This window comes from Centroberyx affinis, unplaced genomic scaffold (genome assembly GCF_046629955.1).
Source record: "Centroberyx affinis isolate AG114_WGS23_722 - 3 ecotype Tasmania unplaced genomic scaffold, CSIRO-AGI_Caff_v1 ptg004049l_1, whole genome shotgun sequence".
NCBI classification, from domain to species: Eukaryota; Metazoa; Chordata; class Actinopteri; order Beryciformes; family Berycidae; genus Centroberyx; species Centroberyx affinis.
Genome location: NW_027281845.1, coordinates 613,327 through 631,002, shown reverse-complemented (window position 1 = coordinate 631,002; position 17,676 = coordinate 613,327). Strand labels below are relative to the sequence as shown.

General features: G+C 42.3%; 1 protein-coding gene across 1 annotated transcript in view; it reads left to right on the top strand.

The window, feature by feature from the left end:
• nav1b (neuron navigator 1b) overlaps nt 1-17,676 on the top strand; it is a 56,027-nt gene that overhangs the window by 15,775 nt on the left and 22,576 nt on the right. Inside the window, exons 5-7 of the mRNA XM_071542268.1 lie at nt 442-801; nt 14,760-14,910; nt 15,972-16,275. Coding sequence (XP_071398369.1) covers nt 442-801; nt 14,760-14,910; nt 15,972-16,275 — 815 coding nt within the window. The remainder of the gene's footprint in view (nt 1-441; nt 802-14,759; nt 14,911-15,971; nt 16,276-17,676) is intronic.

Genomic DNA, 17,676 nt, shown 5'->3' with positions numbered 1-17,676 from the left:
CAACAGCGACTGAATGTCACTGTGGATCTCTTTGAAGGTCTGCTGACAGTGAATGAAACATGTTTATGTTCCTACTTTTCACTCTCAATTACTATGTTCTCATCACATTTTCATTTCATTTCTAATTCACAATTATCTTTATTTCTTTCTACTCCATTTGCTCATTTATCTCTGTCATCACTAAGCTCCTATCTTTGTAGTTTTGCATCATACATGATCATTCCAAGCACACAGGAATCTTGTGGCATCAGTGCAGTGGCCTCGAACCTTATACTCCTTATACTCCTTACTACAGTATTGGTTGCTTGTACTGTTGATCTAGGAATTTAAGCTTCTACTGTGGTACTGATGTGTATGTCATTCTGGACAGCATCAGCTAAAATGCCTAAAATGTAAACTATAAATGTAACACACACTGTCCTTCTCTCCCTGTCTCCCCAGTTGTCTGGACAGCAGTAATGTGGGCTATGACAGCGATGAGACCAACGCTCGCAGCATGTCCAGCCTGTCCAACCGCTCCTCGCCTCTCTCCTGGCGCCACGGCCAGTCCAGCCCCCGTCTTCAGGCGGGCGACGCCCCGTCCTCCACAGGCGGGGGGTACCAGGGGGGGAAGACCGGTTCCCAGTACACGGCCCATACGATGCCCGCGCGCTGCTCCAGCCGCCTCAGCAGCACCTCCCGCATCGAGCTCATCGAGGGGCTGGATGTCGACGACACCGACCTCAAGTCCGGTTACCTGAGCGACAGTGACCTTCTAGGAAAGAGTCTGCCAGATGATGATGACGACAACCTGGCCAATGGGTAAGAGAATCTCAAGATAAACACTGGGTTTGAACCTTTTGTTTCTATGGCAACATGATCTAATCAGTCAACAGCAGAGGGCGGCATGCTGGATCGTCCTTTAGGCCTTGACTATGAAAACTAGGTTAGTTGTAGTCAAATTGTATTTGACTATAATCAATAAGCTGATTGCCCTCCTTCTTTAATTATCTTTTGCTGGTCATGGTTCCATACTGTATTTCAGTATTTCAGCCACGAAAATAGCCTGAAAACTTACATTTAACATGTTTGTGAACAGATTCAACAACAGATCCCACTACTGTGATTTTCAATTGGCTGTGGGTCCAATGTTTTAGAACATAATTTCGCCGAATAGCATTTTTATTGAAAGAAGAGAACATAGGTGAGGGATACCATTTAGGAGAGATGGTTTCTGTTTGGGAGACCGGATCTACTTTTATTTTTTAATACTAATTTTAGTGTAAACTCAGAATTGAAATGCAAAATGATGATGGACCCAGGACTGCATTGTTGTCTTGAAAGCAAGATATGTTGTTGAATCAGTTCACCAATAATTAAATGTAAGTTTTCAGGCTATCATGGCCTCATTCAAATGAATGGGAAGTAAAGGTCTGAATGCTATAAACTCGCCCAGCTGCATCCGATCTTGGTGAGTAGTTTATATTCTGGTTTTCATGGTGGTCAAGTGCCGAATAACCCCCATGTTAAAACTAAGTGGAATATTGCTTTAAGTAGAGTACTTACGGTATATGCATTTTAGTATTCAACTCTTGAGCAAATCAAAAACTTCCACGAGGGCAACTTATGCAGACACCATGGGATTTTTGCTTTGTGTTGGACCTCTAAGGTTTGCACTCGGCACTTGGCAGGCCTATCAAAGAGCTTTCATCAGCACTCTCCCTGCAGATAGCCTTTTTTTTTTTTGGTTCTCAGTCTTCAGGATTTCTCAAAGTGCCCATGACATTCTCCCTCTCTCTAGAGGCTGTTTTTGCTGACTTGGGTGAGAATGCTTTCAGAACTTTTTTTTCCACTGAGAAGAGAATTGCTTTGAAAAGTATATGAATCATCAGGTATTCTCTCAGCTTCACAGTTACACAACAAATGCACCCTCACCTCCAGCAGGTAGTTGTGTGAAATACAGTCTAGGGCTTGTGATTCTTTTTGAAGATTATGTCAACAGGTAAAGATGCAACAAATAGTTTTTGTATTTTCAGTATATACATTTTACAAGACTCCATACCTTTCCAAACTACAGGAAATGATTTAACATGGCAACATCCTCTCCAGAACAATTCCTCTCCCTTTTCTTTTGCTCTCATTCTTTCCCTCCTTGTTCGTGCTCTCTGCTTCACCCTCGCTGCTCTCCTCTCCATTCCTTTGTGCATCTTTATCTAATTCTCTCTCCCAAGTTGACAGCAGACAGTGAGAGGCAGGGAAAGAGAGAGAGAGAGAGAGGGAGAGAGAGGGAGAGAGAAAGAATCCAGGCCAGTACTCTGGTGTGATTTGAGCAGCTTTATCGCTGTTGCACATGCAGTGGGATTTAGGCTGAGCTTCTGGAGCGCTCAGTGGGCCCGACGGCCGGGTCACGTTTTTACTACGGTCTGTATTAGGGAGAAGAAAAGCGACAAGACGTTATTTTAGAAGAGGAGGAGAAATTAGAGCAGAGAAGAGAACAGGGTGAAATAGAATTGGGTTAACTTTTAAAGTGAAGTGTTGTAGAACTTGGAGCTGAGGTGGAGGAGAACAGCAAGATAAGATGGCTACTTAGAATGACAGAAGAGAATTGTAGGTTAAGAGAAACGGACTAGCAACTCCAAGCAGAGAGGGTTGGAATTTGGGGTGGAGAGAGGTGAAAAAGATCAGAGAGCGCAACACTGATGAGGTTAGGATTAAGCGGGGATTATTTCATCTGGGTCCATTCCTCACAGTCACATCCAGGCACTCGAAATCCATTTAAATCTGCCCCGCATTTTGTCCTCGCCCTCCATCACTGCGTCAACCACTATGACACTGCAAATGAATGTGAGAGGTGAGCACAGGGCTTCACCTCAATTTATTAACACTGCAGGCACCAGAGATGCTAATCTGCTGACGTACCGATTTAAAAAAAAAAATGTCTCATCATGCTCCGTGTTGGGCCCACCCGTGTGGACAGTCCCCATGCATCCATGGCTTTCAAGGTGACTGTGAGAACCCCCCCCCCCCCCCGCCCGCCTGTTGGGTACCACCTGTCCCCATGTTATCATCACACACACCAAGAGGATTCTGTGTGCATCTTGATACCTATGCGCTATGGAAAAAGCTTTTCCTGTGTGTTATCATTAGAATGATAATAGGCTATCGCAGCTGCCAAAAACCACAGAGACAAGGAAATACTGGAGGCTGTTTTCTATCTGACCTTGAATCGGCTGCATTCCTATACATGAATACTAAAACAATGAAACCCCTCTGATTCAGAATATAGGCTTTATTGACCTGCTTTGTCGACCTGCTTTGTCATTGGCTTTAGTGGAAACCGTCCTTGATTCAGCTAAAAATCTAACTCCCTCAGGAAAAATGGCATGCTGGTGATTGTATACCAAGATTTAATCCTTGCTCATAAATATAACAGCAGGCTATGGTGTTAATCCAGTTTCTGAAGTGAGGGCAACAGCACATGGTCTAGTTTTCCTCTGATGCTTACAGTATCATTTTGCATATTTGTGAATACATTTGCATTTTTACTGTACAGCCCTTGCACAGCCCTAACATCCAATTGAGAGCAAGCTCATTCTGAAGCTAATCTAGAGTGGTGACAGCACTGCATGTGTATATGCACACAACGCACAGACATACACACAAACACACGCACACGCACATGCACACACACAAACACACGCACACACACTCACACACACACGCGTACAGTTCAGCTCATTGAGAACCATTAGCTGCCGTCTCTTGAAAATAGATCAGGCTCCTCCTGCGTATCCATGGAAACCTGCTGGAAATCGACTGTAGGGAGAGGTGCAATTTGTGCTCACACTCTCTAATCCCCCATACTGACATTTTCATACATTTTCAGTGGTCTGAAATGAGCCTTAATATAATGAGGTATATCTGGAGGAATCCTTGACCACTATGGTTGAATTGCACAGTAAGATTTCTAGCGTACCAATAATACCACTGCAGTTATGAATGTCTATACTTGTGTAAAATAAATTGTAAATATCTAATTGTAATGTAATAAGACCTAAGTGCATGAGGCCAATCCCCCTGATATATTGCTACTATGGAGCAAAATGGAGCTGCAGCACACTGCTGGTGGTCTAATGGCTATTGATTAACCCATGCCAAACAGCATTGGCTGTATAAGGCCAAATGTGTACACACTGACAGTAATCACTGCTCCTGTGTGTCTGTCTCATCAATAATCTGGTGCCACGTAAATCCCATTGTCCTCACGAGATCCATCTTTCTAGCAGAGAGGAATAATCACTTCACTAACACCAAAACTCTTGTAGATCATAATAATATAGTCTGTGTCTAGTTTGTCCTGGTTCAAGGGATACTTGAGGATTTTTAGAAGCCTATCCTATTGATCGTTAATGAAGCCTAAGACCTCCTAAGACATTCAAAAACCATCACCATTCAAAAACCATCACCATTTCAGGCCATTGTTTTTCCTCTGTTAGCAACTGTTAGCGGTGCTTGTTCAAGTGAACAGAGTATTAGACCATTACTCTCAAAATAGCATATACTGTACATTCATTCAAGCTTTTGCTATAACTGCAAGTCTGAGAAGAGCACTTATTTGGCCCATTATTTAGCCTGGACCACCTCTAATGAAAGTTGGATTTACGATCAAGAATCATAACTGTTTCCTGTGGTTTCATTCTTCACGCCATATACTGGCATGGTATCACCATCACTCATACAATATTGTTCTATTGCAAGCCATATTCTCAGAGGCTGGTTTATGAGTAGAGCAGTAATCACATTATATTATGGGTGTAGGGTTGATTTTTCCATACCTGGTATATAAATTATGGCTGGCCAACTATTCAGCATTCAGAGTCATTTAAGTCGTGTTCAGTCAATTATGGGTGAAGTCCTACACATCCGCTCAGCTGCTGTGTAAGCAGTTTGGTTCAGCTTGGCTTTTCACGTCCAATACAGTTATTCACTGGAAAAATAATTTGTTTTGTCATAAGGTCATTTGATTGATGGGTTGAATGCAAGTCTAATGTTTTAAGCAGAACATGCAAGTAGATGATTCTCATGGGAGGCTCACCCAGAAGAATGCGATTATTGTAACCGACAGATTCATGTTATCTTGGCAGATTTTGCTCAACTCGAAACAATTCAAAAAAACCTTATTTGGGGCAGTCTCTAAGAAAATAAGCACAAGTCTTTCAGCATTTGGTTTGGCTTCAAACAGCTTGGATGACTAAAGAGAAAGGCAGTGAAAGGCACTTAGCTGCTATAGAGTGCTATCGATGACTGAAATGCCTCATAGGCATTCCATTACAGCTGGTGCATGTAGATTGGATACTGTGGAAGCCGGCAGTGCAGGTGCCTGTTGAAACAAAACTGCATCTCTCTTTCCATTGTGCTGCACTGTATATGGTGACAGTGTTGGGGTAATCATGGTGGTGTCTGGGGATGTGGACTGTAGCAAGCTGTGCTCTCATAGCGGCACACAGGCAGGAGGGCGAGCAGGGAAAGGAGGCTGGTGCAGCAGCATCACGCCTCTGATCATGCGGCAACGTGGCTCGGGATGTGCTGCTATGGCAACCATCCTCCACTGACCCACTGATGAGCTGCCTTGTGTGTCAGTGTGGTAGCTACTGAGCGAGTGTGTGTGTGTGTGAGGGGTGTGGGCTGGGTGGGTGGATGCATGGATTTGGGGGTGTGAGAGAGAGCGAGAACCGGTTAATTAGATTGTTGTGTAATTGGTGTTGCGGGAGAGATGTCTGCCTACAAAGCTATTGTTTGTATTTTCATCTGAGTCCCTGTATTGCAAGTATTTACAGTGGCATTGATTGTGGAAAATCATTTAATTTGTCTTCTTTCCAGAATCTGTTCTTTTTTCCTCAATCATATTCCCTACTAGACACGTGTAATGCTTTTAATGGTGACAGCCCACAATTACATTTAAGTATAAGTACCAGATGATGCAGCCAAATATAAATTTTGTTATTCTTCTCAAGCACTGAGCACATTTCATTGCTATCTTTGCCTACATTTTACTGTAGATAAGCCATTGGCTTAGTGTGTTTCTCTGGCAATGTCATTTCCATGGTAACCATAATAAAGCTTTGCCCATGCTAGTGAGTGGATCTGCTCAAAGCAGCACCACTTGGCATGTGCAGTATGAAAGTGAGTGTCTGTAGTGTTCTAAATATTGAAATACTTAACAGTCTCACTCATGGAAACTATGTGTATCGACATACACATAATGCATGAGAGTTCGCTGCAGTCATCTGATCTTGGATGTGTGCCTCCGGCAGTCTGACTTCAATTTCCCTTTCCTGCTGGAGTTGGACCTTTCTGTAGTCACTGACTGCGTTTCTGACCACTGAAGCCTCACCAGTTTTCTGACCCACTTAAGCCCATCTGCAGAGTGATTGGGCCTGGGCCTCTCTGGCACGGTCCTCCGTAGGCGCTGCAGGGATTACAGTTTAGTAGGGCCACTGCTTGGGGTCAGTCCTTTATGGGCTATGGCTCAGTGAGAAGGGAGGGGTACTCTTGCCCTCTGAGGAGATACAAACACACACATTCATACACCCACACACAGGGCACACACATTAATAATTTTAAATGCTTTATCTGAATTCACCAAATGAATTTGCAACTTTCATAAGATTCAAATGTTACAACGGTTCAGCATGGTTTATGGACATTCAAGGATAAAAAAAGCACCATCTCGTCATACCTTACACACACACACACACACACACACACACACACACACACACACACACACACACACACACACACACACACACACACACACACACAGCAGCCCCCACCGTCAGCAGCTCCAACACATCTGGGGTCAATATGGGGTTCTCGTTCCCCACTGAGGGTCAGTGAAATACTGGATCTAGAAGGCCACCCCACCACCACACACACCTCCACCTCCACCACCACCTTCATCCATGTGAATAATGGACCATTACAGCGGCCCCATGGGGAGTGTGAATCATCTCTGTATCATGTCATGACGTATGTTCCAGCTTACAGCGGTCTGCGTGTGGTCGTCTGGGTCTACAGCTTGGCTTCCACCAATGTACGGTATTCAGCCCCAGGTGGAAAACATGATACATCTACTGTTTTGAATCACATTCTAGTCTGATTAATGTACTGTAACGTGAAAAATGAGATTCACATTTGGCACCTTTTAATCCCTGTACTTCAGTTCCCATAATATGTCTGAAGTTGATATATAATCGTCACATTATCTGCTTTAAGTCTGGCTAATGAGGACTGGCTGCTTCAGATTAGTTCAAATTACCTTGCCTTATTTATTGGTTTTGGGTCTGTTTAATCTCTGTTAATACTGATGCTGCCTTCCCTCAAACAGTAAAGAGAGTTGAGTTTTTCGGGCTGCACATGTGGCAGCGTCTGAGAATATAGGTCTCAGGAAGGAAGTGCAATGTATCCCCGAGTAGCTAGCTTATATGCTATACTCAGAGCCCTTCCTAGTTTCTGTATGCCCCATGTGCATCAACTGTCTGTGAGGGGAAGCCTCCTGTCTGAGCTTGATGGAGCCTGTGCATTCATTTTCCAGTCCAGTAACCGGACGACGAGTCCATTTTCGACTACAGTCCTAGATGCAGTCGCTGATGCCTCTCAGACCCATTTACTGCACTGCTGTGATGCTGCTCTGCGCTGATGGCAGCACAATGCTATTTTTCCTAGCCACGGTCAAGCTCAATACAGATCAAAATTACTGGAAGATCAATGATGTGCTGGAACAAGGCACTGCTGGCTTTTTCATACATACAGCAGTCCTGTTGACTGGGTGAAACTGAAATGGGCATAAAGCACTGAACAACAGTGTTTTCCATTGATGCTGCCTTGCTGAAATCACTCCTCACATTGTAGCCTACGATTGTATTGATTGTATTGAGCAGAGGAATGCCAGTTTCTCTCTCAACAGCAACAAAGGGTTCAAATCCAGTGTTTCTCTGTTTCTCCAGATGCCTCGGGTATTGTGGTGCCCCTACTTACATACAGTAACAGAACATGCAAATTGTAGCCATAAGAAGCCCAGCTTTGACTCATTGTGCCTCCTGCTGGACATCTCGTGTCATGGCACCACAGAGAAACAAAAGACTATAGAACAATAATGCTCAGACATTTGACTGCCCTTTTAAGATTTCAAGGACCATCCAGCATACAGGGAATGAGTAAGATTCACTGAGTCTTTTATGTTTGAATACTCATATGCCTGCCTAGAATGTATCTTTTGTGATAGATCATACTCTGACATACTGCCATCTAGCAACGCCTCTAACTATTGTGGCTAGTGTGACAGTTTTCCCTTTTTTCACCTTGGCTCACAGCTCATTGTAGACAAATGGGATCACCTGTTATGAAGTCCCATCAATATTTCAGCTGCAATTTAATTTACTACTTCAGTGACTGCCACTTTGCACTGAATATTTAAAATATATTAAGAGAGGCCTGCAGAGAACTTGGCATTTTCTGTCACTCTGTCCTTCACTCCCTCCACAATGTGAATAAATCATGTTTTTTTTTTTTAATCCACGTGGTTTCACTGCACCAGAGGGAGCTGACATTGACAGATCAAAGGCCACAACAATAAAGGTCAGAACATGAAAATGGTTTCCTGTCTGGCAACCTCAATAAAGAGAGCGTCCACATTTAACCTTTCTGCATGGTCAGCCTCGCAGATGGGATGAATCTGTATTGAAACAGCTTGTAAATACCCCAGTTCTAACAGTGACAACACTACTCAATGGCCTTCCACCTAAGCAAACATGCAAAGGATGTTTCTGACATGAGCCGTTTGGTTATCAATGCAGGACAGCCGTTACTATACAAACCTGACTTAGAGGCCTTTTAGATGACAGCTTGTTTAGCAGCTGTGTGGCCTGGCTGAGATAAACAGGAGATGTGAGCGACTGGCTTGTAGGCCGACTATACACAATTTATATCACTCATCATTCTAGGCGATACAAGATAAGCATCCAATTTTTTGTTTACCTATTAGAAAACAGGTGCAGAAAAAAAATCAGCACATTTCATATGAGTTTTGAAGTAACTGTTGGCTATTTAAACTATCTAAACTATTAGACTATTTAAAATGTTTTACTGTATATTGTTTTTCTGCAAGAAAAAAAATGAAGAGCAACAGGCACAGAGGCTTCGTTCTTTTTCAGATGATGATCGGAGTAAGGACATCAAAAGATGGAGGCAGACACAACACTTCAAATCAAAATCAAACTACCAACTATCAGTACACCCTATCTGTTGCAGACAAGTTTTTAGAGCAACGCCTGTATGTCTGCTACGGACATGCAAGTGTTGTTTAGTTTAACAAAAAGAAAAAAAAGTAGAACCACAATCACATTCCAGTTCAGCTGACTGACTGTGTATTCATATTACATGACCCAATATGGAAAAACAGGCCCATTGTGGGAGAGCTTGTAAATTGTATATTACATAATAGAGGTCAATAAGATATTTTGTTTTAACTATTAATTATTGAATCAGAAAAAGTGCATTTGTTCGAGCTTTTTTCTACTTTAAAATGGGTCTCTTGTAGTGTTAAATGAGCATGGCTTCATGCCGTTTGGTCACATACATACAATCCCCTTTTCACTATATTTTGAATCAAAATAATCGCAGCTAAACTCAGACTGAACCAATTTGTCCTAAGATGTGGACTGGGTGTGGGACCTCCTTGGCCCACAGAGCCTTTACCTCCTGGAGTGGTTAGTTTACAGTACTCTGATCTGGTGAGATCATCACCGTGAGACTGTTCCACTGCTAATGAGAGGAGGAGGAGGAGGAAGGTTTTCCAAGGCTCCTCATGCCTCACTGGAGGTCCCCGTCTCATCTGAGGATTTGTGGTTGCCTTCTCGGTGATTCAGGCCGGCCTTACCTTGGTCTGGATTTTTCCAGTTGGGCCCCAGAAGGTAATTCACGTGTCTCTGTGAATCAAAAGAACACGGAACACAATTTATTTCTAGGGATATTCATCATGGTATTCAGCTCTGTAATGTAAAGATGTACAGGGAAGCCCAACCCTGCTTTGGCTGGGCTTTTAATAGCCTATTCATTATCCTATTAGCGGTCAGTTGAAACCCTCACAATGACTCAAAACATTAACTTACTCAAAATAAACTGTCGCTGAAATCATTGAGTTTAATTTCACAGCAGTTGGTATTGGTGGATTTAAGGATTATGCAGATTGACTCCACTGGAATCCAAATAAAGATAGCCAGATGTCTTGTAAAACATAAACCTTAATGTTGTCACTTCATGAAGGCTTTTATTGTGACCTGTGACAAAATGGCAATAAGGCTTAATGATTTGAGTGGGGTTTAGCTTTACCAGTTTGGGTTTGCCATCAGCTTTGGGCTCCTGGCTAAAAAAAAAAAAAAAAAAGCAAAGCAATGCATTACTCATTTCAAAAGTAGCCCAATGACATTACTTTACTTATTATGACCTGGATGCAGTCGTTACACTGCTTGTAATTACTTTTCCCTTAATGCTATATCCCCCAGACTGGGTTTCTCCTTTACTTTGATAAATGATCGGGATGACTTAATTACTTTTCCTGTGAATGATTCAGGAAAGCAACTAGTTGATGTATTATGTTCTTGTCATCATTTGGCTGGGTAAAGTCAAAGTAGTGAGTGTACTTCCAGCCAGAGAAAACTAACTTTTCTAAGCTAGCTAGCTAAAGAGAACACGTAACGTTAGCTAACGTTAATTATAACGGAAACAAATGGATGGTGGCGGGCTAAAGTCGTTGGCTAATTTGACTTAATTCTGATAGACTGGCTGGTAGAAACGACTTAACACGATTTGTTTTGATTGGTAACTGTAACGTTATAGAGATGGAAATAGTAGTTTCGTTTCACTACTCGTACTGGGAGAAAGTAATCGCATTACCGTAACGCTGAGTAACGCGTTACCACCCAACAGCTGTTATCCATCACAGGGGGCTGAATCAGGGGGTCTCGCTTCGTTTCGGGGGTGTTACCGAGCGGCAGACCGGTTTGCTCTGCTGCTCTCTGAATGGGGAAAAGCGGGTCTGCTTGCGGAGGATATGAATTTGAATGAACACATCCCCGAGGATACAGACTTTATAAGACAGTTTCGTCCATCAAACTGCGCCTTTGATGCAACATTTTGTACAAATGAGCGGCCGTGTTTTGATCGGGAAAGTGCCACCTCTGCAGGCGGCGCCAAGAGCAAAAAGGACTTTACGTTTTACCCCAAGGTAAATAATGATGATAGTTGTATTCTTCTTGGCATCAATAACGACCATAGATGGATAACTTTTACATGTTTTGTCCGGGGTACACAGTCACTATTGTGACTTTGGTATTTTATGTTATCTCCTATGGTGTAATTATAATATTACTATAGGGACTTTGGCTGTGATATCGGGGCTAGAGTAGGCTTTTCTATGCCTCATGATTATAGGATTAAGCCTATAGTTATTTTTCATAAGGGTCAGTAAATACAGTATAATTGTGTGTAGAAGGCGAGGCTATAATTTTAAGACCATATCAGTAGTGTACATAAGCTACTGTATTTTAAAGATGCGGAGGACTTCATTTTTGAAGCAGTATTATTGCACGGGAGTTTTTTCATTCCTCTCATGATGAAACACTGTCAAGATCGCTAAAAGGATATTTTCTTCATTGTTCATTTAATTGTTGGAATCGTACAGTACTGTCGCTTTCAGTGTCGACCAGCAGTAGCCTGCAATAGATAAATTCAATTGACAAGAATTTGAAAATGCTCATGAAAAAAAAAAAAAGTGTGAGGACGGGTGTTGACGCTTGTTTGGCTATAGCAATTATAACATTGGTGGAAACACATTTTATTCTTGGAGGACATTGTGGTACCGCTACCACAGCTATCTGTATAATAGAGGATGTCTTCACCACTCACTCAGCCATAGGCATGCACTCCCTAGAGCCATATTCCTGCCTTTATTGTCCTTTATACAGAAAATAGACAGTGTCAGAATTGCAATATGCATTCTTCCTGCTCCATGCTATTTAATCTTGCTTTACAACTACCATATGCTATAGCTAATATCCAATGGACCTACCTAATGAATGAGTTTGACAACCTTCAAGTTTTAAATCTAAGCCATGTTACAGTGTAAAATGTGTGTTTGTTTACTGCAGGCTTCTCTTGGTCTGCTTTACTTTGCAGTGCGGTCCACCAATGCTGCAAATCATGCCAATGTGGCAACCAGCACTATTGTATGAGTGATGCTGTCAGATCCAGCTCCAAGACTGATGCTGTCAGATCCAGCTCCAAGACTGGAATGCAGTGAAGTGTATTGTAGAGATTGTAATGTTCCCACCCTGCTCCACCCCACCAACAAACCCTCAATCTTTCAAACCAAAACATTTTCACAGCAACCAAAATTCAAATAATAGCACAAATCAGACAGAGGTTGGAGTTTTGCCACAGAAAACAAAAAGTTAATTGCCACCCTATGTATGAAGTATGCGCTTCGTTGACTGACTCCCACCCCTCTCCCTGTCTGGATTTCACCTCTGAGAGCAGACAGTTTGGCTTGTAATATCAACAGCCCACAGGCCCTCCTGCCTCTTCTTAGGCTGACATCCCTATGGGGCTATTCATAGCAATGGCTTCACTTAATCATCACTGTCGCCCCTGACAGAGGTGGTATTGTTCAAACATACCAAGCTCATGTGAAGGTATTGTTCAAACATACCAAGCTCATGTGAACATCTGGGATGCCGGTAAATCATAGAATTATTCAGTAGTTTAGCTTAACTTTAATACAATTTGAAACCATTTTTTTCCCCATTCTCAAGTCACACATTTGTTTCTGGCCGTTCCCTTTTCTTTGATTCGCTCAAACTTAGGTGCACATTTGAGGTGCAGCTGTGGCCACAAAATCTTCAGTAAAAGGACTCAAGTGGATTTAATGCATCAGAATCCACTATGCAAAGCAACTGGTATGGTAAACTTACCTCCAGAACGCTTCCCTGTTTTACAACTGCAACAAATCTCAAGTACAGCCATGTGATTAAACCCAATTGCCTCTTCTCCTTCAGAATGTCTATGGGCCATTTTTGTCTCCCTGTATTTTTCTATGCAATTCCATGTTCCATGCCTCTTGTAATTGCAGGCTATGGACCCACAAAGAGCAATTTCAGCTCAGTGGGGGAAGCAAAAGAAAGGGGAGAGAACTATACTCCAGCTCTAGCAATGACTCAGCTTTAAAGGGCCATATTAATCTACCTTTCCACTATGCCACATTTTTCTGCGCCAACATAAATTTGATTACTACCTGTGGTTGCCAGTACTAATGATGGGGAACATAATTGTATAAATCCGAGCTGGACTTTTAGAGCATTTAGAGCTCTCTAGAGATACAAGTTTTGAATTCACTGTGCTCTTCTAAAGGATGTAAAAATGTTATACTCTCTTCAAAGTTATACTCTCTTAAGACTCTGAATTGTTTTATCCTCCTGTGAAGTTTCGGTTGAATGAGAGGCTACACCTCTCATGGAACTCCACACAGTCATCTCCATTTCAAATTTATTCTAATATGCATTTAGAGATGCGATGCCCTGCTATTCTCTGCTGCGAGCAGCTTTTCTGGGCTGAGCTGGGACTGCTCATCCGTATGCCATCACCTTCCGCACACGAGGGGGCCAAGCTGGCAGCATCTGTTTCAAGACGACCCGGGACGTTGGTGGGCAGGGTGGAGGGTTAGGGTCAGGGAGGCTGTCATTCTGATTTCCCCTCGTCCTGCTTCCTAGAGCATGCCAGGCGCCTCACTAAAGCCCATCCTTCTTATTCAGCATGATTTATCAGCATGTCTTGTGGAACAGAAAGCTTCATTTAAAGCTCCAGTCTATGATTGCAGTCCGGTGCCCTCTGTTGAAACACTGAGGGCCCCACTGCTGGCTTTATTTCCATTGTGATTTATTGAATTGATTTGAGATTTACGGTGGGTTATGTGGGTAAAGAAAGTTCTGAAATAGTGAATGAACACAGGTGAATCTACCCAAAATGAAGATCTTCAGAGTCACAAGGCATTTCGATGGTGTCTTGCTTCTGTAATTCGGCATATTTCTGGTTGAAACAGGATGTTTGGGCAGGACATAACTCTCGGTGGGACTGTTCAAAAGTGTTCAAAAGTTCAAAAATGCTTTGCACATAATCTTGAGCTGTCACAAATTCTGGATTCTTCAAAATTAATTAATTTCAGCCACCAGGACCATAACCATGGTGTCTGCGGTAAAGAAAACTACTGTACCATGTTGCCAATCATGTCACATTGAAAGTTGTGAAGTTGCAGGTTTTATATGATGGGAGGGGCTGATTATTCAAAAATCAATCAATGGTCAAACTGGAGTAAAAATGCTGAATAGCTAATGAGGGGAAAAAGTTAATGTTCATTTCATTGTGACAAATGTGCCACTATGGAGGTTTTGGTCATTATATGGCCCGGTGGCTGATCTCTGATGCATTACTTGGATCAAAGCAGCTGCATGCCATGTTGGCATTACCTGCTTGACTGAGCATGTGGTCACCTCCAGACACACTTCTCACTGGAGACAGATGGACGTAACAGTTATTATAAGTTGTTGCCAGCCTTTGCTCACTTCAAATACAGATTCCTGCTACTGTAACTACACTCATACAGTTGAGTCATTCATTGCGTCATTGACACCACAGTTTTGCTGACTCGTCATCCTGTCTTGTTTCAGTTGGGATGAGAGCAGCTCCATCAGCAGTGGGCTCAGCGATGGTGACGGTGAAGGCTCGGAGAACCTCAGTTCAGAGGAGTTCAATGCCAGCTCCTCCCTTAACTCTCTCCCTACCACACCCCTGGGATCCAGACGCAACTCTTCTGCTATGGTGAGTTGACAAATGATCTGTAATGTAGCAAGCGGCAAAGTTTTGGATGATCTTGTTTTGTTTGTAAAAGCAGTGATAATGACTGCAGTTTATCTTAATCTGAAATGTTATTTGTGTATCCCAGGCCATTATTTCAAGCCTTGCCTTCACTTTGCATTCATGGTGTTACATATGCCGGAGTCATTTTTCCTGACAAAGGCCACAAGAGACAATGACACCACAGATCTCATCAGTGTCATGAAAATAAAGAAAATATATAAAAATGATCTGTCATAATGCAATAAATGTTCACTATGACAGTTTGCTATTTGCTCCATCCAGAAAGTGACTTGTCACATGTTTGTTTTACTAAGGCTTAAATTGGAGAATCCTAACAACCCATTAATTTACCATCAAAGCACATTTTCATATGCATTTGTATCAAACTCGTTCTATGTTCACTTTGTGTCTGTAGTGGTCTCCACCATCTCGACAGGTGAAAATCATATACTTTTTCTATTTTTGTAACAATAATGCCACAATAGATTGCTCCCTGAGATTAAATGAGCATTACTGCTCCTTGGTGAGCCATCTGCCACACTATATCACATTAAAAGGGACAGTGCCAGGAAGCAGCATGCCCAGTTTTGTCCTCAGTGCTATCTCCCCAATGCACCACATGATAGTCTGTTACTTAAAGCCTGGCTCTCTTAAAGCGTGGCACTGTTCACTTTTTGTCCAATATACTTTATAAAATATAAGCTTTCCTCTATGCTGTGAATGAAGAACATCTCTTTTTTCTGCATTATATATTGATTTTCCTCTGAAAGTGACAAGGCCATAAACATAGGTTTTCCATTTTTTTCTCTTTTGTTCAGTCTTCCTCTGATTTTTTTTTTGTAATCCACTTGGGGCATATCAGCGTATCCATCATGCCTTCCCACTGGAATGCAGACGCTAAGATGAGACAAAGATTACAGAGAGTATCCACACAGAGTCTGTTCCACAGATAACACAAGCAATGTCTGAGACTGAGCACTGATGGTTACCCACCCTGTGCCTCTTCCTGCCTCTCTCCCCAGCTCCGCACTGATGCAGAGAAGCGCTCCCTGGTGGAAAGCGGCCTGTCTTGGTACAGCGAGGACGGCAAAGCCTGCCGCAAGCTAGACGGGGGCAGCTATGACACCGGGAGTCTCAAGACGGAGACCCCGAGCAAGTGGAGGAAGAAGCCCCCGCTGAGCGTCAGTGAAGATTCGGGGGGTAAAGGAGAACTGAAGAAGCCTCAGAGCCTGGGACAGCCGGGGAGTTTCAGGAAGGGACGCAATCCTCCTGTGGGCGTGACTTCCCCCATCACCCACACCTCTCAGAGCATGCTGAAAGTTGCAGGTGAGATATGATAACATGTCGTCGCTGTCGGGTGAAAACCTTTTGTCTCCCAAATGTCAGCTTTTCAGACACTAAAATATACAACCTTTTTGTCAGATGGACCACCACGACTTAATGAGTTTGTCAGTTGGGTTTTGAAAGAGTTTCATCAGAGCAAGAATGGTAGAATTTTCTCAACCCATAGAGGAGCATGTAATCCTTCATTTAAAGTTAAAACATCAATTGAATTCCTCTCCTATAGGAATTGGGTGGATTTCTGCGATTGTTAACTTGTTTTAACTAAGAAATCTATGTCATCCATTACCTCTTTGCACGTGGAATCCAAATGTAAAACAGAGTCTGTTTGTAGAATAGCCAAGGCGGATGTCTGCTCGGTGTCAGAAGAAATATAGAAGTGCACCCTTTAGCTTAAGCCAGGTTTTGATTTGTAGCACTGCACAGCATACTGGAAAAAATGCAGCATGAAATACATTTCATTGAAAGAAATCCCTGTTTTAAACCTAAAGCCATGTTTCTTCTATTATCTTAGAGAAAAGTCTGTTTTATGTCTTTGCAGAGACAGTGTGTCTGCCATCTCCAGCAACCAATCAGGCTTTATTTTGATGTCCTGTAATCCCCAACAATACACGCTATAATTAAATAATAGGTGAAAATTGAGTACCAAATTAAGCTCAATCTCTTGGCTGATGCATTTCATTGCAATTCCCTCAACTTTATTTTCGTTTAAACTAACACTAGTGATTAAAAGGAGATCTGATTGTATGTATTTTGGCAGCAATCTGATGGGAAAAACATCTTTAACCGGGTATTGGCGTAGTGCCTTTCTTAGGCTTGTGCTAGGTTTATTGGGAATGACTCAAGTGGACAATTGTGTCTGCTTTTACACTTTAAAGGTAAACTTAACCTTAAATGTAACTAAGTAAATACATTAAACCTTACCCTTTAGTTATTCTTGCTCCCTTCATCTATCCTTCAACCTCCACATCTTTCCCACCTCTACACTGAAGTATTAACTCTCACATCAGTGATTGGCACAGATCATATTTTCAGTAATTATGTCACTGGCATATGTCATATGATATGGATAAAAAAAAGTTGCATTTTGGATAAGTCACAGAGTCATTCAGTCCATCAGAGACGTTGGTGAGTCATACTCCACGTCATGGGCACATAAAACATCTCTAAGTAAATACAGATGTTTCTTGCTTATATTTTGTCTCGGCTCTAATGGCTTGAGTGATATACGTATATGGACTTTTATATGAATAAATCTGGTTAGAGTATAATGATGTATGACTGTACTGATTATCGATTCCAAATTTACACATGATGTCATCCGTCATTTCAGTGGTGATGTTTTCACTTTTTGTTGGCCCAAGTCCATTGCTGGTCTTATGAAAA